The sequence below is a fragment of the Dromiciops gliroides genome, chromosome 4 (genome assembly GCF_019393635.1).
Source record: "Dromiciops gliroides isolate mDroGli1 chromosome 4, mDroGli1.pri, whole genome shotgun sequence".
NCBI lineage: Eukaryota > Metazoa > Chordata > Mammalia > Microbiotheria > Microbiotheriidae > Dromiciops > Dromiciops gliroides.
The window spans coordinates 155,516,998-155,539,576 of NC_057864.1; the positions used below are offsets into that span (position 1 = coordinate 155,516,998).

General features: G+C 39.0%; 1 protein-coding gene across 1 annotated transcript in view; it reads left to right on the plus strand.

The window, feature by feature from the left end:
* The window catches only part of SPTA1 (spectrin alpha, erythrocytic 1), a 107,173-nt gene that overhangs the window by 17,802 nt on the left and 66,792 nt on the right, over positions 1-22,579 (plus strand). Inside the window, exons 13-20 of the mRNA XM_043963436.1 lie at positions 1,586-1,663; positions 1,826-1,981; positions 5,675-5,879; positions 9,853-10,034; positions 12,891-13,134; positions 14,551-14,673; positions 16,041-16,258; positions 21,432-21,524. Coding sequence (XP_043819371.1) covers positions 1,586-1,663; positions 1,826-1,981; positions 5,675-5,879; positions 9,853-10,034; positions 12,891-13,134; positions 14,551-14,673; positions 16,041-16,258; positions 21,432-21,524 — 1,299 coding nt within the window. The remainder of the gene's footprint in view (positions 1-1,585; positions 1,664-1,825; positions 1,982-5,674; positions 5,880-9,852; positions 10,035-12,890; positions 13,135-14,550; positions 14,674-16,040; positions 16,259-21,431; positions 21,525-22,579) is intronic.

Sequence of the window (22,579 nt, forward strand, 5' to 3'; positions counted from 1 at the left end):
GTGGACTTGAGCTTTATGTGGGCAAAGGCTCAGGACTACTCCTATACGATCTTAAATATACAAGGTATTAGATGTTTTTTTTAGGGGAGGTGAGGAATGCTCTGGAAGACATGATCTCATGCCTTCTCTTTCTTACGCTTTCTAGTTTCTGACAACCCTCAGTACCAAGAAGGTTTTTCTGCCATCTAGTCTAAATCATTTCTGGTGTAATGCATAAATTCTCCTTTTCTTGACTTCAGTAAAGACAGAAAGTAATTTCCCCCCATTTTCTATTTAACCATTCCTCATGTATTTGAAGACTAATATACAGTTGGAATTTACTTTTTTTTCTAGTCTGAATAATTTTTTTAAAAAATCTTCAGAATCATATCTGAATTCCTAAGTTGTGACTATTTACTTATTTGTGCATATTTTTTTCTCTAGTAAAATGTAAGCTCCCTGAGTGAAAGAATTGTGTTCGCATTCGCAATGCTTAGCACAACTTTTGGCACATACTAGACACAAGAAATATTTGTTGAATTACATTGAATTGAATTATTTTATGGGGTTTTTTAACCTCCTATTTCTCCTCTGCCCCTACCCAAATTTTCCCTATTCAACTTGAGCTATGGAGCCCAGCACTGACAGTAAGATTCTAATCAAAGTCTGTCCAGATCAAAACAACAGATTAATGGTTTTAGCCTACTGTGTATCTTTTACTTCATACTAGGACTTTTCTAATGTTTTTAAAATAATTAAAAAGCACCTCAAACACATCAAGTTTGAGCTTCTGCTTCATTATCATTTTTCTTCAGTTCTTATCTGCCATACTTGCTTCTCGGTTATCCTCATGAGACCATAGTCTCTATCCATTAAGAATAACAACAGGGGGCAGCTAGGTGGCACAGTGAATAAAGCACTGGCCCCAGATTCAGGAGGACCTGAGTTCAAATCTGGCCTCAGACACTTGACACTTACTAGCTGTGTGACCCTGGGCAAGTCACTTAACCCCCATTGCCCAGAAAAAAAAAATAGCAACAACAATAAGTAACATTTATATAGTATTATTCTCCATCCACTATGCTAAGTGCCTTATAATTCTTTTCTCATTTAAATTTCACTACTCCAGAAGGTACATGCTATAATTATCTTTATTTTACAGATGGAAGAACTAAGGCAAAAGGGTTAAATGATTTGTTCAGGGTCACACAGCTCCTGAGTACCTAAGGTCAGATTTGAACCCAGGTCTTCCTTACTCCACACCTGGTGCTTTATCCATTGTGCCAGAGCTACACATACATTCTGCTTACCTTTCCTACTCCTGGTAAAAAGAAGAAATAGGATTGGCAAGTCATCTCTGTCTAATTTCTAACCATTCCTCTCAGGGACACCAGGGGCAATGTCACCTAACTCTAGAAGGTCTGATCCTTGAAAAATTTCTTTTGAAAATTCTTCCTTTCCAAGAAAAGTTCTTTAATAACTGACCAACCTATGTCCACTGTCTTTGTGGTAACCAAAGAGAAATCTCTCTCTCTCTCTCTCTCTCTCTCTCTCTCTCTCTCTCTCTCTCTCTCTCTCTCTCTCTCTCTCTCCTCTCTCTCTCCAGACACTGGACAAGACGGCGACCAAACTGATTGACAATGAGCATTATGACTCAGAGAACATCGCTGAGATCAGGGATGGGGTATGTCTGTGTGTTTGTTCCATAGCCATGAGTGGGGTATCTGTCAATTTGGTTTCAGAGGCTTAGCTGTGTGGTGAGTACTAGGGTGGCAGGTGCTGCTGGTGTTTGTGCATGACCCATGTGATTTTGCTGATGGCAAGGTTGTCTTTGATTCTTCTATAGATTCTGGCACGGAGAGATGCCCTGCGTGCCCGGGCTGCTGCCCGACGGAGGCAGCTGAAAGATGCCCTACTTCTGCAACAGCTCTACCAAGACTCTGATGACTTGAAAAACTGGATCAATAAGAAGAAAAAGATAGCAGATGATGAAGATTACAAGGTGGGCAGAGAATCTGATTTGGAGCATCTTCAATAGGCTATTGTCTTTTATCCTGACCCTCTCTTTCTTCATCCACAGTAGAGTTTAGAAAGTGATGTTTCTGCCTGTTTCCTGGACATATTCTAATATTTGTGTCTTCTCACATGTCTTTTTAGTCACTTTGTGCCTCCAGTGTCAGGAGAGTGATGTGTGTATTGCTAACGTAAGAGGTTGGAAGCTGGGACACACAAACAGGCCAGCTCTAATCTAGAATGACAAAATTTAGAATTACAAGAGCCCATCTTGTAAATTCACACATTTTACAGACTAGAAAACTGAAGTCCATGGGGGAGAAATGATTTGTCTTTCTTGATATTTTACTTATTCCTTGACCTCTGTGATATTCTACTCTAATTTTCCTACTCCTACCTCTAACAGCCCATTATTGGTCTTTTCACAGATTCATTATTCCCTTGCCCTTAAATGCATCTCCCAAGGCTCTGTCTTTGGCTTTCTTCTTTTTTCCCTCTTGAACATGCCCTCAGCTATCACTTCTAAAAGGTATGATTCTAAAATCTGTTCCTCTAGATTAGTTCTCTCCCCAGAGCCCCAGTCCTGCATCTTCAATTACATACATAAAGATGTCTACATCTCTATTTGTAGGTCCTATTGATGCTTTGAATTTAACATGACCAAAACTAATTTTCTCTATTTCTTTTTTCTTTTTTAATTTTCATTAACATATTTTGTTTCTACATAATTTTCATTTCTACATATACTCTATAATTATACTCCCATACCCATTCTGAATGCTATGGTCTATATAACAAAGAGGGGGCAAAGCAGTTGACGATAATGAACCACTATCTATTGAGGTTTGATAATCTATGTAACAACACTCCACACTCACAGTCCACAGTTTTGTCAAGAAGAAAGAAAAATGATTTTCACATATCTTCTTTGATATAAAGAGAGGTCATTATAGTTGCACAGTGTTCAGGTTTTTTTTTTCTAGTTTGCTGTTCTTTTTTCATTTATACTGTATCTGTGGTTATTATACAAATTGCTTTCCTCATGATACTGACTTCACTTCGTATCCATGTGTATAAGTCTCTCCATGTTTCCATGTATTCTTCAGATTCATGATTTCTTATGGTGCAAAAGTATTTCATTACATTCACACACCACAATTTGTTTAGTCATTTGACTGATGAACGCAACTTTTTCTTCATTTTTATTGGTGGCACTGTCATACTCCTGGCCTCTCAGACTTAATAACTCAGCTCTTTGACACTTACGTATTGTTGGTTTTTTAAACTTTCTAGTTACATGCAAAGAGAGTTTTCGACATTTGTTTTTATAAGATTTCTAGTTTCAAAATTTTCTCCCTCTCTCCCTTCTCCTCAAGATGGCTAGTAATCTGACATAGGTTATATATTTACAATCACACTAAACATATCTCCATATTAGCAATGTTGTGAAAGAAGAATCAGAGCAAAAGGGAAAAACTTCAAAAAAGGAAAACAAAAAAAGTAGAAATAGTATGGTTCAATCTGCATCTATATTCCACAGTTCTTTTTCTTTTCTTTTCTTTTCTTTTCTTTTCTTTTCTTTTCTTTTCTTTTCTTTTCTTTTCCTTTTCCTCTTTCTTCCTTCCTTCCTTCCTTCCTTCCTTCCTTCCTTCCTTCCTTCCTTCCTTCCTTCCTTCCTTCCTTCCTTCCTTCCTTCCTTCCTTCCTTCCTTTCTTTCTTTCTTTCTTTCTTTCTTTCTTTCTTTCTTTCTTTTCAGAGAGCATTTTCCATCTTGAGTCCTTTGGAACTATCTTGGACCATTGTATTTAAGAGAAGAGTCAAGTCTATCACAGTTGATCAACACACAATGTTGTTGATACTGTGTACAGTGTTCTCCTGGTTCTGCTCATTTCACTCAGAATCAGTTCATGTGAGTCTTTCCAGATTTCTCTGAAATCTGCTTGCTCATCATTTCTTCACATTGATTTTTTAAAAACTTTGTGTTCTAAATTTTCTTCCTTCCTCCCTCCTTACTTAACCTTCCCTATGGAATTAAGCAATTCAGTATGAGTCATATATGTGCAGTAATGCCAAGCATCTTTACATTAGTCAAGTTGTGAAAGAAAATAGGCAGAATAACTTTAGAAAGATGAACTAACAAATAAAATTATACTTCAATGACACTTATGTCTTACTCACAGCCTTGAAACATATGTCTTGCTCATGTCCCCCAAACCACGTCCCAAATCCTATTGACTTTCTTTTTTTTTTTTTTGGTTTTATTTTTTTAAATGTATTTATTTATTTAAATTTTTCTCAATTACATGTAAAAATACTTTTTGAGTTCCAAATTTTTCTCCCACCCTTTCCTTCTCCCTCCCAAAGCCAGTAAGCAATTTCATGTAGGTTATACATTACAATCATGTTAAACATATTTCCACATTACTCAGAGAAGAAAAGGGAAATAAAATACAAAAAATAAACAAGAACAAGAACAAAAAAAGCGATAACAAAAGTTAAAGTAGTATGCTTTGGTTTGCATTCAGACTCCATAGTTCTTTTCCTGAAAGTGGAGAGCATTTTCCACCATAAATCTTTTGGCATTGTCTTGGATCATTACATTGCTGAGAAGAGCCAAGTCCATCACAGTTGATCATAACAAAATGTTGTTGATACTATGTACAGTATTCCCTTGGTTCTTCTCATTTCACTCAGCATCAATTCATGTAAGTCCAGGTTTTTCTGAAATCTATCCACTTATCCTTTTACAACACAGTAGTGTTCCATTACATTCATATACCACAACTTTTTCAGCCATTTCCAACTTATGGGCATTCCCTCAATTTCCAATTCTTTGCTACCACAAAAAGAGCAGCTACACATATTTTTGTACGCGTGGGTCCTTTTCCCTTTTCCATGATCTCTTTGGGACACAGACCTAGTAGTGGAATTGCTGGGTCAAAGGGGATGCTCAGTTTTAAAGTCTTTTGGACATGGTTCCATATTGCTCTTCAGAATGGTTGGATCAGTTCACAGCTCCACCAACAGGGCATTAGTGTTCTGATTTTCCCACATCTTCTCCAACATTTATCAGTCCTATTGACTTTCATCCATACACTTCTGATATAACCACTCTGTTTCAGGCTGTCATTAACCATCACCTAGTCTATAGTAACAACCACACCAAATAATCTTTCTACCTCTTGGCTCTTTTCCTTTGATATTTCCAGTGTGTGATTCTGTTGGTTGGATACTAACTCTTTATTTCTGTGTTTATTATCATTGTATGTGTAGAGAGGAGAGATATCATTGTGTAGTGCAAGGCTTCTTAAACTTTTTTCAGTTGCTACCCCTTTTCATCTGATAAATTTTTAAGCAACCCTGGGTATATAGGTATAGAAAATAGGTATACACACTTTTACTGTTGCCAAATTATTCATGACCCCCATATTCATTTATGTGACCCCATATGGGGTCTCGACCTACAGATTAAGAAGCTAGGGTATAGTGTAAGAGGGGTGGGTTAGGAAGGCATGGATGAATAGGCAGTTAGAATGTTAAAACAATCCTCCATTTCTTTGTTAAGATAGCCAGGTTTTTCAAGAGTAGTATCCTCCAAATTCTAAATTTTCTCTTCTGCCTCCAGAACCCTCACTTCCCCCTTTAAAACTGTATTTTATCTCTATCTTTCTCTTTCCCCCAGGAATCACAGAACCTAAAGAGCCGAGTTCAAAAGCAGCAAGTGTTTGCGGAGGAGCTTACAGCTAATGAGACCCGCCTCAACAACCTGAAGAAAACTGGCCAAGAGATGATTGATGGCAACCACTATGCCTCTGACAATGTGGCTGCCCGTATTAGTGAGGTCACTGCCCTCTGGAAGGAACTCCTGGAAACCACAGAGCAAAAAGGTCAGAAGAAGGACCTCTCAGGAGAGGCTAATTTTGTTAGTGATCATGGTCCTGACCAGAGCTTTTCTACCTTCATTAATGCAAATATGAATGTTCCTCCTATTATCTGATGAAGTCTAGTGTAAAAAAGATTTCCCTCTCTTCATTAGTCGTTCTTTCCACTGACTACCTTATAGTCAGGAAGTCATTGTTACAGCTTGAATTTTCTGAGTCTTCTTGGGTTGACCAGGTCCTGTTGCTCAAAAGGGTCTGGAAAAAGTAGGACTAGCACAGGGAACAAATAGGTACAGTGATAATTCATTGTTAACTCTACCCAGGGAACCCTAAATAGTACTGCCTCCACACCATGAAGACCAAGAAAATAACCCTTATTTCTGGGGCCAGCTATCTTTTATATAACCAACTTAGATAAAGACATTGCAAGGTAACCAACACCCCCCTCCCCCTTACCTCTTGATTTTTTTTTTCAGGGTAATGGGGGTTAAGTGATTTACCCAGGGCCATACAGCTAGTAAGTGTCAAGTGTCTGAGGCCAGTTTTGAATGCAAGTCTTCCTGAATCCAGGGCCAGTACTTCATCCACTCTGCCATGTAGCTGCCCCCTAGGGAGTGAATTTTTAAGGAAGCTAAATGGTGTAATGAATAGAATTCTGGCCTTGAATCCTGGAGATGTACGTTCAAATCCTGTCTCAGACAGTGAGTAGTTATGTGCTTCTGACCAAGTCACTTAATTTCTCTCAACATCAATGCCTTAATTTGTTAAATGACTATAATAATCACACTTGTAGTGCTATTGAGATGATCAAATGAGATAATATATGTAAAGTGATTTGCATTAACTTTAAAGCTCAATGTAAATGTTAAATATTATTAAATATAAGTTTGTATGTATATTTATATTCATATATAATATATGTGTACATATACATACATACACACATATACATATATATACACACATACACATGTACATGTACATATACATATACATATGCATATGCATATACATATACACACATAGTAGTAGGCTTCCACCAGTCACGGACGACCATGGATCAGTGCCCTGAAGAGCCACAGGCCACAGTGTGGCTGTGCAGTCCAACACGGGAGCCGCAGCTCCTGCCGCAATGAGGACATCAGAAAACATATATACATATATATACACATATACATATATATATATACACATACACACACACACACACACACACACACATATATATATATATAAACATTTCCACTTATGAATCTTGTGGGAAAATACAATGCCTCCCACCCCACTGAATTAATAGTGAAGTAATACAAATCTAGGAAAATAAAAGCCCTGGCCAAGGGCTGACACAAGTCCTGCTACTGTGAACTCCAACCATCTTTGCTGTCTAATATGCATCTACCTTTCTGCTATGCCAACCCATTTTTCTCTTGTTTGTGCTTCTCTGAAGTTTTCCTATACTTTTTTTTTTTTTTTGGTGAGGCAATTGGGGTTAAGTGACTTGCCCAAGGTCACACAGCTAGTAAGTGTTAAGTGTCTGGGGCTAGATTTGAACTCAGGTACTCCTGAATTCAGGGCCAGTGCTCTATCCACTGCGCCATCTAGCTGCCCCCAGTTTTCCTATTCTTGAAGACACTATTCAGTTCCTTACCTTTTCTCCTAATTTTTTTTTTCTGGTTTAAATGATCAGTAAATCAATCCACAAGAATTTTAGTGCTGGCTAAGAGCCTAATATGCTAATATCTACTTTCTCACAATGAGGTTTGTACTTCTTCTATTCATTAGACTGGGCAAATTTCCATAATTCTAAGCTATTAACTGGACTTTTAAAGATTGACATTATCCCAAATGATGTCACACAAGGCAAGGTTAGGGGTAGGACTTGAAGGTTGATTGTTGCTGCTTCCCTCCTACAAGCTAGGCAAGGACAGTCCTCTAAGAAAATATACCAATATCCACTGAGAATAGACTCATACTGTCATCTACCTCCCTTCATTGGGCCCATTTCATTCACTCAGCTGGCCAGTTGTTAACAGTCAATAACACTTAATGAATGGCTTTTTTCTAGCAGTCTGTCTATCACCTATGCTAAGTGCCTCCTAAGTAGGGGCAGACATTGGTTTTGGATATTGAAGGGAAATGAGGATAGGGGAAGGGGATGAATATTTGTCCTTGGGGCATTCCTAGTCTTATAGGGCAGAAAGAATATATCCACAGGACAAAGATGGCAGGGAATAGGAGTAGAGGAAGGGCATCATGTTGGCCAGAATGTGTCAGTCAAATTTTAATGAATCAAATCTTTGTGTAACTGTCATTGGTGTGTTTCTCTGGTGACATCAGTGTCCATACTAGATGTTCCCATGACTATAAAAAGAAATAACTTGTGTTATATCTATTATGATGCTTCCTCAAGGACACACACAGATGCAAGCACACCATGGCCTTTGGGTATCCATTCTAGCAGAAAGAACTCTCCAGAGTACCACAGAGATATTCACAGATTGTTAGGAAATCAGGGCTTCTTAAACCCCAAATTTGGATGATACAGTCAGTCAGTCATCCAACAAACATTTATTAAACACTTTCAATATGCCAGACACTGTGCTCAGCACTGAGGATTCAAAGAAAGGCTAACAACATTCCCTTCCCCTCAAGGAGCTCACAGTGGGAATACTCACAATGGGAGATGCTCAAATAAGCACCATGTTGTTTCAGAATGGTAATGGGATAGTTTCTAACTTCGACTATTGACTCCTCCATAAAACAACTCTGCAACCCTCATTACTTCTAGAGATTTGGATGACTTTACTGACTGTCATGTTTAGCATACATGTGTGTTACTTCCTGTGCTGGCCTAGATGGCTGTCACAAGTCTCTGCTTTCTTTCTTTTTGTTTTTTTTTTTGGTGAGGCAATTGGGATTAAGTGACTTGCTCAGGGTCACACAGCTAGTAAGTGTCAATGTTCTGAGGCTGGATTTGAACTCAGGTACTCCTGACTCCAGGGCTGGTGCTCTATCCACTGTGCCACCTAGCTGCCCCAAGTCTCTGCTTTCTTGAACAATTGACACAGAAAAACAGATTCAATAGCTGAAGCTAGTCTGGCTTCAATAGGAGACAGATGTTGTTGAAGATATACCCAGAGGAGAGATCATTTTCCAAAGAGTCTTGTTATAGGGAATGGAATTTAGACCTGGTAGGGATCTTAGAAGTCACTTGGTCCAACTCCTTTCTTTTAGAGATAAGAAACTTGAGAACAGACTTCCTAGAAGGTGGTGGTGTGGGGCATACTTTAAAAGGAAGAGTGCGACAAGTGAAAAAGAGAAGAAGCCATCCTAGGTTGAGGAATTATCATGATCAGGGTTAAGACTAGGAGACCAAAAGAATATCAGCCAAAAAAAAAAAAAGCAAGAGGAAAATAGTAATGTTACAGGTCCTGATATCAAGCCAGGGTGAGAGTATATTGAACAGCCAGTTGGTGATGTTGTAGCCTGTAGCCTTTGGGAGAAGAATAAGGACTTCCAATTCTGGGAGTGAAATCCATACTATCAGCTACAGTTCCTATAGGACACAAAGGAACATAACTACTATTATCAGAACCCTCTCCAACTTTCCCTTATCTCTTAGGCCTTGAGGAAATGGAGTTCAAGCTTGGTATAATGAAGTCCCACAAGGGAAGGAGGTAAATAAGCATTTATTAAGCACCTGCTTTTTTGCCAGTTACTGTGCAAATCACTATACAAACATTATCTTATTTGATCCTCACAGTAACCCTGGGAGGTAGGTATTATTATCATCCTCATTTTATTATTGAGAAAACTGAGGCAGACAGAGATTAAGTGACTTACCCAGGGTTATATAACTAGTGAGTGTCTGAGATAGAATTTGAATTCAAGTCTTCCTGACTTTGGACCCAACAATCTGTCCTTTCTGCTATAGTGAGGTAAGTCTTTTCCTGATCCTGAGAGTCATGTCTTCCTACAGGAGCCCAGCTGCATGAAGCCAACCAGCAGCTACAGTTTGAACAGAATGTGGAAGACTTGGCACGGTGGCTGGAGGAAGTAGATGGTCAGGTTGCCTCTGAGGATTATGGTAAAGGCCTGGCTGATGTCCAGAATCTCCTTAGGAAACATGGAATTTTAGAAAACAATGTGGACGCTCGTCAGGTATGTAAACATTTCCCCTACTGGGGTATATTGAGGGTGGAGGCTATGGGCCATTAGACTTCGAGCTCATTGAAAGCAGATAATATCTTTTGACTCTTTTTATATCTCCAGCACTTAGTATAGTGCTAGAAATATAGTAGGTGGTTAATAAATGTGATTATTGACTGGGCAGTCAATAGAAAGTAAGGACATTCATGCAAAGGATAACAATCAAAATTCAGTAGCTCCCCTTCTGATCTGAATAACCTCTATGAACAGAATATCTATCCTAGAAGGTTTCAAGGGAAGAAAAACAAGAGAAGGTGAATGAGGGGCACCCGAGTGTGTGTGCAAGGGCATACACAAGACTTCAGCCATAAAACTTGTTTTTCTGTTCCTATTTTCTCCACTTATAAGCTATGTCACCTTTTGCAAATGAATGAACCTCTCTAAACCTGAATTTCTACACCAATATACAAATAACTTAATTCACAGGACTATTGTGAAAAAAAGTGCTCTATAATCCTAAAAGTGTTATAGAAATATGAATAATATTTATCATGTGATAGACAGGGCATAGGCATAGGCCTAAAGATAGAAAAATGAGGGACTGTAATATAGGTGGAAAGACCTCCAGTATCAGAGCAGGACAGTACAAAGTGAAATCTAGCAGAGTTGGGGGGAGGATGGGGGGGAGGCAGCTAAGTGGCGCAGTGGGTAAAGTACCAGCCTTGGATTCAGGAGGACCCAAGTTCAAATCTGGTCTCAGACACTTGACACTTACTAGCTGTATAACCCTGGGCAAGTCACTTAAACTTCATTGCCCAGCAAAAAAACAAAACAAACAAACAAACAAACAAAAACCAAGAGAGATCTAGGATAGGAGGGCTATATTAGTTAAGTCTGAGTAGACTTCCAATAGGTGCAGAAATTCAGGAAAACTTTGGGTAAAGGAAGGAAACAATTTTGGGTGGTGGGAGGTGGATAAGTAGGTAAGGAGGCAATCAAGAACCCACAAATAGTCCAAATGAAGACTCTGAGATGGAAAGACTGAAACTAGGTGCAGAATTTTCTGCCTGGGAAGTAAAGTCCCAGCCAGGGTTCCATTTTTAAATAATCAGAACAGGAGGCATTTGGTGGAGAACCTTTAAAATGGGCATTGAAGAATACATATTTACTTATTAATAGTAACTGTAATGGATAATTATATAATGTAAAGTTTGCGAATTGTTTTTCATGTCCTCTTTCATTTGAGTCTCACAGCACTCAGTGAAGAAGAAACTGAAGGCCGTCTTCTTATTTTTATAAATAAGGAGACTGGGGCAGCTAGATGGCGCAGTGGTTAAAGCACTGGACCTGGATTCAGGAGTACCTGAGTTCAAATCCAACCTCAGACACTTGACACTTACTAGCTGTGTGACCCTGTGCAAGTCACTTAACCCCCATTGCCTAAATAAATAAACAAACAAACAAACAAACAAACAAATAAATAAATAAATGAGGAGACTGAGGTTTAGAGAGGTGATACAGCTACTCAGTGTCACAGAAAGGATTTGACCCCAGGTTTTTCTGACTCCAAGTCAGATACTCTTATGAACTACACAATGTTGCCTCCATTACATAATTAACTGGGAGTCACTATTAAACTCTGAGCAGAAAGGAAGGTTGAAATCTACATGTCAGCAGTGCCCTGCCCTCAAGAGAGGGATAGATGGGTGAGCTGGTTGAACTGCACTGCTATATAAGGAGTTTGGATAATGACCTGCTGGGCACAAATATCCATTAATTGTTCATGTTTAAAACACCCTCTAGGCAACTCTCTAAGACTATAAGTGGTAGAGAATGTTCAGTTGTTGTTTAATCATTTTTCAGTCATGTAGGATTCTTTGTGACCCCATTTGAGGTTTTCTTGCCAAAGATACTGCAGGGGTTTGCCATTTTCTTCTCTAGCTCACTTGACTTGCTATTGCTAGAGGGAATTCCCTCTCCTGGGGGTTCCCCCTACTGATAAAATCACATTTCCCAGGTCCCTATCCCTGACCCCAAGGGCAGTGGTGTCAAACCTAAATGGAAATGAATCTTTGGGGCCCATATTCACTTAGAAAACCACGTATTAACATTATCTTTGTTGTATAGCATTTTTACTTATTTTGTCAAACATTTCTCAATGACATGTTAATCTGTTTGGGACAGCACTCCAGAGTTTTGGGGGTTGCTTGCAGCTGGAGCTTCCAGTTTGATACAGGAAGCCTTAGGGTATACAAAACACCTTGAAGTTAGAAGGTTTAAAATGTTCATTACCTTCTTTACTCCTCAGGATTGAGGTAGATAAAAATGGGGTGGGGTGGGGGTGGGGGGTGGTTATTATGTGAATTTTCCAGATGAAGAAAGGAACTTAGAGAGTTTAAACATAATCATATAGCTACATATACAACAATAACTGTCAGAGATTGGATCTGAATCCAAGTTTTTCCTGACACCAACTTAATCTTTCCACTGTATCATGACATCTTTATTTTTACTTCCATGTACCCATGCCCTGTGGCTTTCATTCTCCCTTTGGATTTGTGTTTAAAAGGTCACTTGAATTAGATTTCTAATTCTTACCAACTTAGCTATTAAGCAGGCTAGTTCACAAGTCAGTCTCCTCCTTTGTAAAATTCCCAGGTGGGAACAGATGATTTCTAGGCTTCTTTTCACCCTAGCTTTCTATAAATTTATGAATTTAGGATAGAACAGAGAGAAGAGCTTCTTTGGAATTCTCTAGAAGCGACTGACAGAAATTGCCTTGCCTAACATATAAGCACGGATCCTCCCTTGGGTCCATCTTCATTGACTGTGGTGAAGCAGTAACTGCATATTCTTTTTCGTTATCAGGACCAAGTCGATACTATCACAGACCTGGCTGCCTATTTTGAGGAGGTGGGGCATCCTGATGCTGGCGAAATGAAATTAACGCAGGAGTCACTGGTATCTCGTTATGATGCCCTGAAGGAACCACTGGCCAAAAGGAAGAGGAAGCTCACTGATCTTCTGCGACTGCAACAGATCTGCCGGGACACAGAGGATGAGGAGGCTTGGATTCAAGAGACGGAGCCTTCTGCAGCCTCCACTCACCTTGGTTAGTACACACTGAGCTGGAGGTTCCCAGAGCTTCCTCACCATAGGAGGAAGGCAACGGTATCTTTGTTCTTCCTTAACTATGGGTCAGGTATTGGGAGTGGGAAAAAAGGACAGAAGGAAGGACTTCTCAGGTTGGGGAATGTCACATGCATAGGAATGAAAGCAGATAATGAACAAATTGAACCTTGGAAATGGCAAAAGACCCCTTAGCTCCTGCCTATCAGCATTATGGGAATTTGCTTATTCCTCTTGGGGAAGGTTATCCAGCCTGAATGAGGGCTACCTTTAGGGTTTGGCACCTTCCCCAAACCTGGCCAAATTCTCATAATGTCAGGGCCCTGGGAAGAATTTATATAGTCTCAGGATACTACTATTCCTTCATTTGTTTAGTGACAATGGGGAAGAGCATAAATTATGACTAGAGTTGAAGTCCATTTTGGGGGAATGCTCTGCAGACTGCATAATTTGGAGGACATTAAATGGAATGTGGAGTGTAAAAGAAGCACGTGGAGATAAGCCAGGACCTGTGCTTTGAGGAAACTCTAAGGGGCAGAAGCCTATTGTATATGTACAGAGACAAAGAATTAAGTGCTAATGATCAGTGAAGAGGAGGGATAAGTGGCAGTGTGGTAAATCCAGATCTTGAAATCACAAGACTTAGTTTTGACTTTCAGATCTCCCATTTATAAGTTGTATGTCCCTATATAAGTCACTTCATGTGTTTCGACCTTAGTTTCCTAATATGTTAAATGTGGATGTACACACATTAACTATAAATATCATGGGGTAAAATGTGTGTTTAAGTCCTGAGACAATGGAGGATTAGAATGACTAGGCCTACATAAAGTTATTTCTAGAGAGAAAACTTCTTTAAATCTTGAAGGTTAGGAGGACTTGTATGGAGAAAAACAGACAGGAAATACTGGAGAGGAGGTGCTACATAAGGTTGGAGACAAGAAAGGAGGGTAAAGCCTGGATAGGAGTAAACATTGTGGTTTTACTTGGTTAGAGCATAAAGACTAAACCCAAGACCATCACAAGAAATGAGGGGAGTGTGCATGGGACTAAGAAGGAGTTAGATGAAGCATTTTGAGAAGTTATTCTCTTTTTCTCAGGCTGATAGAGAGGATGAAGGATAAATGCTCCCTTCCCTTTTATGAATTAATATAAGTCTCAGGGGAGTAAGAGCAAAGAGATTAAATGAATTTGACAACGTCCATCCAGATTGATGGGTCAGTTCCCAGGATACTTAGCCACCTGGCAGAGGTTCTTTGGGATGAATTTTCAGCCCCAGGAGTTAAAGTGCGAAGGAGTTTCTTGATCAATTCTAAATGATCTTCTTTATTTCCCCCATCAGATACAAAGACTAGAAGATTTGTGAATTGGGAGTCTAAGATTCATTTTCTCTTTCTAGGAAAGGACCTGATTGCTTCTCAGAACCTGCTGAATAGGCACCAGGTTATACTAGCTGACATTGCCAATCATGAACCTCGAATTCGTGTCATCACAGAGAGAGGAAACAAAATGGTGGAAGAAGGTATGGTGATGGAGGCTAGACACATGCCCATTGTTTCAGGGCCCTCTGGAACAATTTTGTACCTCAGAGTTAGGAGAAACCTTAAATGTTATTGTTAACCTCTTACCCTAATGTCTGCCATTGGGGATACAATACACAGAGCTCTGGACCTTAAGTCAGAAAGACCTGAGTCAAATCTAGCTTCAGACACTTACCAGCTATATGACACTGGGCAAGTCACCTAAGCTCTCTCTGTCTCAATTTACTCAATTCTAAAATGGGGGTCATAATAGCTCCTACCTCTCAAGGTTGTTGTGAAGATGAGATGATATTTGTAAAGCTCTTAGTACAATGCCTCTGAATAATAAGTCCTTAATAAATCCTTGTTCTCTTCCTCTCCCCCTCCAATGTAAGACTCTCTTCTATAACATGATTTCATCCAACTTTTACTTAAGTACTCTTTTCAGTGGAAAGTTCATTCCATTGGAGTACAACACAAATTATTTACAATTTTAATAACTTACTAAATTTAAATTTAAGTAAATTTAAATAAAATAAATTTAAGAATGTTTTTTCCCTTTATTAACTTATACTTATCCCTGTCTAATATCTTCTATTTCTGCTCCTTATATGTATAGAAGTGATCTCAGAGGTCATTTAGGTTTAGCCAGAGCCTAACCTGTTTATAAATTCTGCCCTCTTGAGCAAGGGACAAGAGTGAATAATTCTATTCCCTTATTCTTATGACTTATGGCCCTTCATATATTTAAAACCAGCTATCATATTTCCCTTTTTTCTCTACATGAAACATTTCCTTTTCATTTAAGTTTCTTAAAATACAGATTTGGGATTTGTTAACTATCCTGGTCATCCTTCTCTGAGTTTTGTCAGTGCTCCTCTTAAAAAAGCCTGGCCTAGAATTGAACACTGTATTCCTTATGTGGCCTGCCTAATGGAAAATACAGCAGTTTTTTCTATCTATCACTTAATCCATAGGCCACTTCTGTTCATTTGCCAATTTCCAAGAGAAAGAACTATTGAGAAGATGCCTAGTCAATTCACTCTGGTGAGATTGCTCATGGCGACTCCTATAGTTCTCCCCTGCTTTATACTCCAGGGCCCTTCCCATGCTGCCCATTCATTTCAGAAGGCTGTCTTAGAATCTATGAGATTCACTCATGTCTAACTATCCTCAAACCTTATAGCAAGAACCTTTTTTTTTAACACCAGATCCTTCCTACAATTCCAATGACCACTGATGCTACTTGGTATTTGCACAATAGAGGACCTCCTCCTCACAGTTCTTTTATTCACTCCTGAATAGCCTTGGAACCATGTGTATGGTGGGGAAGGGAGTCACTTAATATGACCTTTACCCTGCTCTACAGGCCACTTTGCCGCAGATGATGTAGCCTCTAAAGTAAAGAGTCTGAATGAGAACATGGAGTCCCTTAAGGCCCGGGCTTCCCAGCGACAGCATGACCTGGAAGACAATGTTCAGTTGCAGCAGTACCTTGCAGATCTACATGAAGCTGAGGCCTGGATCCATGAGAAGGAGCCCATTGTAGACAACACAAACTATGGGGCTGATGAGGAAGCTGCTGGGGTAGGTTGGAACAAGGCATCCCAACTACATGGGATCAACCTTCTCTCGTGGGGAAATCCGTGCTTAAATGTCCTAAGGAATCTAGTACGTAGGTATTGGAAATAACTATACATTTAGGCTATAAAGAAATGAGTTCATGTTTTAGTATTGTTTCTTCTACCTATGTGACCTTTGACAAGTGGCAAGTAAATGTTTAACAATAGGATCTCTAGGAAAAAACATAATGTATGCAGGCACATTTTGAGGTTTCATGTGAGTTATTAACATTTTCTCTATCACTTAAAGCCCCGAAAACCAGTGAATCAATAAATCAAACACTGATTTAGAGCATTTGCTGATTTCCAAGATGTAAATGCTCACCCTGAAAACTTAACAAGAGTTTCTCTCCAGCTTGCTCCAGCTGACTCTAGTATATTCCTTTCTATAGGCCTCAGTTTTCTCTTCTGGAAAATCAGGGGCTTATACTAGAAGATTCCTAAGGCTCCTTCTAACTGTAACACAATTCAATGATTCTTCGGAGATCTTGGAAGAATATGGTTAGGATTTTCATATTTGGAATCAATAGAAACTTATGATGGGTCCTTAATATTGACATACTCCCCCAAAGGAGAGTACATTCATTACCTTTGTCCAAAAGCTGCTGAAATAACTTAGTTTGGGAACATGCCAGAGAGAAGATCTAAAAGGCCCTAAGTTTCGGGAAGATTTTTTGTTTATTTTTTGTTCGAGAGGCAACATAGTACAGTGGTCAGGGTATTCTACTTAGCATCAGGAAGCCTTGGGTTCAAATCCTGCCTTAGTATTTCTTAGCTGTGTGATGCTGGGCAAATAATTCAATGTCTCTGACTTAATTTTCTTTAACTCTAAATTGAGGGCATTAGACTTAGTGGCCTCTGAGACCTCTTCTAGCTCCATATCTATGATGCCATAAGAAAAATTCCTTAATGTCTTTAAGAGATGGGTACAGCTAAGGCAGCACAGTAGACAGAGCACCAACCCTAGAGTCAGAAGGACACAAGTTCAAATCAAACTTCAGACACTACTTGTGTGACCTTGGGCAAGTCACTTAACCTCAATTACTATTTTTTTTTTTAACAGTATTTCTTCTTCATCCAGAGTGACTCATACCTATCCTGGTCTCCTTCTAAAGTCCGCAGGTTACTCCTGAAGTTCTCCAACCCAAGGGTTTGGAGTATAGACATCTATCCAGAAAATTAAATGTGTCTAGGATGGAACCAGTCAAAAATATTAGAATGAGAAGAAACATAGAGGTTACCTTTATTTCACTCGGCAAAAACCTGGGTTTAATCCCAGTTCTCACAGTGAATGTGGATAATTCATTTCATGTCACTGAAACCCCCTTTCCTTTTCTGTCAGGTGGGGGAAAATACATTTTAGGCTATGCATTTGAGTCGCCATCAGAAAAGTGCTTTGTAATCCTTCCATGAATAGGCTCATGGCCTTTTATTAGGAGGCAATATGGTACTATGGATAGGGCAGTGGCTCTGGAAGTCAGATGACCCGAATTCAAATCTTATGTCTGATACTTCCTACCTGTGTGACTTGGGACCTCGGTTCCTCCATCTATACAATGAAGGAGTAAAATCCAGATTTGTTTCTTTTATTTTCTTTATCTTTAAAATGACAGGAGAGAGACTCTGAGACCCCTTCTAATTCTAGAGATCCACAATCCTATGTTTCATTCCAATGGAGACCTTATATTCCTTTAAATATATATTCTCACGACTGAAGAGAATATGTTGAAATTGTTATTTATAACTCTGGATCATATACTGGGCATTATGATGAAGTTAGGATTAAAAATAATGTTTCAAAAATGCCTCAGTAGCAATAAGGAGAGTGTTTCCAAGGCTTTCTCAAACTGGATTAAAAGATATAGCCCAAAAAAGAGTTGGCTAAGCCTTAAACTTTAGAAAGAGAACTAGAAGGGGCATTAAGACCATGTAATCCAGCTCTCTCATTTTATAGATAAGAAAACTAAAGATTAGAGAAACTAAGTGATTTGCCTAGGGTCATATAACCTGCAAAGAGCAGGGCCAGGATTGAAATCCAGGTCCTCTGACTCTAAATCTAGCATTCTTTCCACTGTATCACACTATCTCATCATGAATTTGAACTGTGTTTTTTTAAAACCTTATAAAAGTTGTATTAGCTTTAAATGTTTAAATATATGTTAGGCAGCTAGGTGGCACAGTGTCTTCCTGAGTTCAAATCTGGCCTCAGATACTGGCTGTGTGACCCTAGGCAACTTAACCCTGTTGGCCTCAATTTTTTCATCTTACAATGAGCTGGAAAAGGAAACAGCAAGCTATTCCAGTATTTTTGCCAAGAAAGCACCAAATGGTGTCACAAAGAATTGGACACAACTGAAATGACTATATATAAGTAAAGCTACATTAAGTTTAAGTAAATAGCTTTAAAGTTTTTGAAGCACTTTACATGTATTATTTCACTTGATCTTTACAAGTCTGTGAAGTAGGTACAATTGTTGGTGTTCAATCATTTCAGTCATGTCTGACTTTGTGAGGTCCATCAGACTTTCTTGGCAAAGGTATTGGAGGGATTTGCCATTTCCTTCTCCAGTGGCAAACAGAGTGACTTGCCTAGGGTCACACAGCTAGGAAGTGATCTGAGGCCTTATTTGAACTCAGGTCTTCCTGACTCTAGACCTAGCACTCTATCTTATCTTATCTGTCTTGTGCCACCTAACAGCCCCAGGTGCTATCAGTTTCATACTTTTATAGATGAGGAAACTAAGGCTAAGAGAAGGTAAATCATTTTTCCATAGTCTCAGGCCTAGTAAGGGTCTGAGATATGATTTGAACTTAGGTCCTCTTAAGTCCAGGACTCTCTTAACTACACTACCTGTCTCTGCTTCTGGGAAGTGTGCCTGCTCCTATCATAGAATCATAAATGCAGACATGGAAGAGATTTTAACAGTCACCACATCCTACCAACTTATTATATAAATGGAGAAATGGAGGTCAATAGGTGTTAATGACTTGACCAAGGTCACTTGGGCAGTTAGTGGCAGAGACAGAATTCCAACCCAGATCCTCCAAATCTTGTTCTCTTCTTACAACATGAACAGCTACTTGAGTTCAGAGCTAAACAATGACTTATTAATATCTTTGCCATTTGAGAGTTATTTTGGTAATAGGCTATTTCTCTTCTTTGGGATTGTAGTAGTAGAGAGATAGGGTTAAAGCTTGGCTACCTATAGTTGCTCCACAGTGTCTTCTAAGGAAGTACATAAAACTCCCCTGTAAGCAACTGCTCAGCTGCAAGAATAGCCTAAATTCCTATTCCATCAGTCAATTCCAGACTACATTTGTGTTTCATAGATCCACAAGGGACTTAAACTTTGAAAAAATGTAGACATGCCTCATCCTTCTTTAGCAGGCCTCAGGTATGGAATCAGTGTTTGCTAGGTCCTCACCTTCCTTGCCTGCTCCTTTTTTTTTTTTTAATTAATAAAGTATTTTATTTTTTTCCGTTACATGTAAAGATAGTTCTCAACTTTTGTTTATACAAGCTTTACAATTTCAGATTTTTCTCCCTCCCTCCCCTCCCTCCCCCCCTCCCCTAGACAGCAGGTAATCTGATATAGGTCATATATATATATATATATATATATATATATATATATATATATATATATATATATATATATATATATATATATACACATACACACACACACACATATATATATATATACACACATAATAACATTAATCCTATTTCTGCATTAGTCATGTTATAAGAGAAAAAATCAGAGCAATGATGAAAAACCTCAAAATAGAAAAAAACAACAGCACCAAAACCAAAAGAAATAGTATGGTTCATTCAGCCTGCTCCTTTTTACATTGCTGCATGGCCTCTAGGGTCATTATAAACTCCCAGAACTTCTTCATTATGAACTCCCAATTGGACTCAGGAGCCCCAGCATCTCATAATGACAATAAACAAAGTCAAATATCAGATGATTCCAATATTTTGCCAGGGCCAGGTATATACCAAATCATAGGATCATGAATTAGGGCTAGCAGAGACCTTAGAAAATTCCAAGTTTCATTCAAGTATCAGCTCATTGACTGTCACATCTAGGAAGCCGTTGCTGATTCTCCTTGGTTAGTTCAAAAGGTTATTAAACTCTGTTACATGGATGCCTTTGGAAGTCTGGTGAAGCCTCTGAACCCTTTTAAAAGAATGATGCTTTTTAAAATAAAATATGGGCTTCCAAAAAAATTTATCATATTGAAATACAAAATCCAAATGTTAAAAAAATAAAACAAGGTTGTGGGATCATTGGTTAGGAATCCCTGCTTAATAGTTAATGCTCTCTCTTCTTCAGAATGGAGACAATGCACTGTACTAGAGAGAGAGCAAATCTTGAAGCCAGGAAGTTCTGGGGTCAAGCCCTGTCTCTGATGCATGCTGGGTGTGTGACCTTAGACAAGTCACTTCCCCTCTCAGTTTTTGAAGCAACTTTCTAGGTCTATAAAGCACAAATGAGATGTGGATTTCCAATATTACAGGAAGTAGGCTTATCTGCATGGTCCCTATGTCAATAATATCAGAAGTCTAATTCCTATGCTTATGCAGTTAGATATTGTACACCTCCCCAGTAGAGGTCAGAGACTGTTTTGTATTTGTCTTTATATCCCTAAGACCTAATACAATGGGAAGCAGGTGGTGCAGTGGATAGAGTGCTGAGCACTCTTCCTGAGTTTAAATCTGACCTCAGACACTTACCAGCTGTGTAACCCTGGGCAAATCACTTTACCCTGTTTGCCTCAGTTTCCTCATCTTTAAAGTGAACTGTAGAAGAAAATGGCAAACCACTCCAGTATTTGTAACCCCAAATGGGGTTACAAAGAATCTGACTAACCAACACATAACACAATGTCTCATATGTAGTAAATATTTAATAAATGCTGGAATAGATTGGATTGAACCTAACCCAATGAACTTCTTTTATATGTGAGGAAATTATGTCCCAGAGAAAAGAGCACTTGCCAAAGCCACACTTTGGCAATCCAGGGTTCCCTCCTTCCCTCTGCCTTCACCTCTCCTCTGGCTCCAGAATGCCTTGTTTTCCTCTTCCACAGCCCCTGGATTCCCTCTAATAATTTTCCTTTGTTTCTAGGCTCTTCTGAAAAAACATGAAGCCTTCCTGGTAGATCTTAATGCCTTTGGAACCAGTATGCAGGCTCTGAGGGAGCAGGCAGAGGCATGCTGTGTAAGTAGGAGGTGAAGGATAATGGGGATCTGCAAAATGGTTCTGTTGACCACTGAGTCCTAGTTCTCAGTACTAAACAGAGCAGTTGGTGCCAAATCCCATTGTAACTCATCTACCGATGGGGCCAAGGGAAAAGAATGTCCTCTACCTTCAAGTATTCAAAGAGCTGCCATATAGAAGAGAAGTTATATTAGTTCTACAGTACTCAGCCCCAGAGGACAGAACCAAGACAAGTGGATAGAAATTGTACAGGCAAATTTGGGCCCAATAATACAAGGACAATAAGTCTTAAAATCAACTTTCCCCAAGTGGAATGAACTTCCTCTGAAAATATTGAGGTTCTACATCAAGAGGCCTCCCCAGTGTAGGCTGGATATAATGTCTTGCAGTGATATAGCAGATGAGATCTAGTTTAGATGCAGGTTGGACTAGTTAGTTTCTGAGGTTCTTTTGAACTCTGACTCTCTATATTTCATTCAGTAGCTCCTGCTTTGTTCAGAGGAAGGAAACAATACAGTCCCTGCCTTTAGGGAACCCATCCAAATGGGAGAGATGGGAACTCAAAAGAAATAGACATAAGAAACAGACTGAGAGACAAACAAGCCAAGATGAGTCAACCAGCACTGATTGAGCAAGTATTATGTGCCCATCTCTGCATTCTGTACCACTGGATTTGCATAGAAATAAGTCTAAATGAATACCCTCTGGACCATAAAAAGATGTGCTGAGAAGATACAATAATTATATGATTGCTGCAAATAGAGTGAGGCAGGGAAGGTTGGGAAAAGGTTTGTCTCAAAGAGAATTTTTAAGAAGGGTAGGGACGTGATTGTTCCAGAGGACAGTCTTTGTTCCCACTTGAATTCCCAATGTTTAAGTGCCTAGGAAGAGTAGGAAATAGAAAAAAATCTATTGTTCTGGGAAAAAGATAATATGTTTATAAGATAAATGAAAGCTATCTTTTACAATACTTACCTTATCTTCTCAAATTTTTTTTTCATCTTAGACCTGAACCACTTCTCCTTCCATCAGACAACCCATGCCCCATTCTTCCT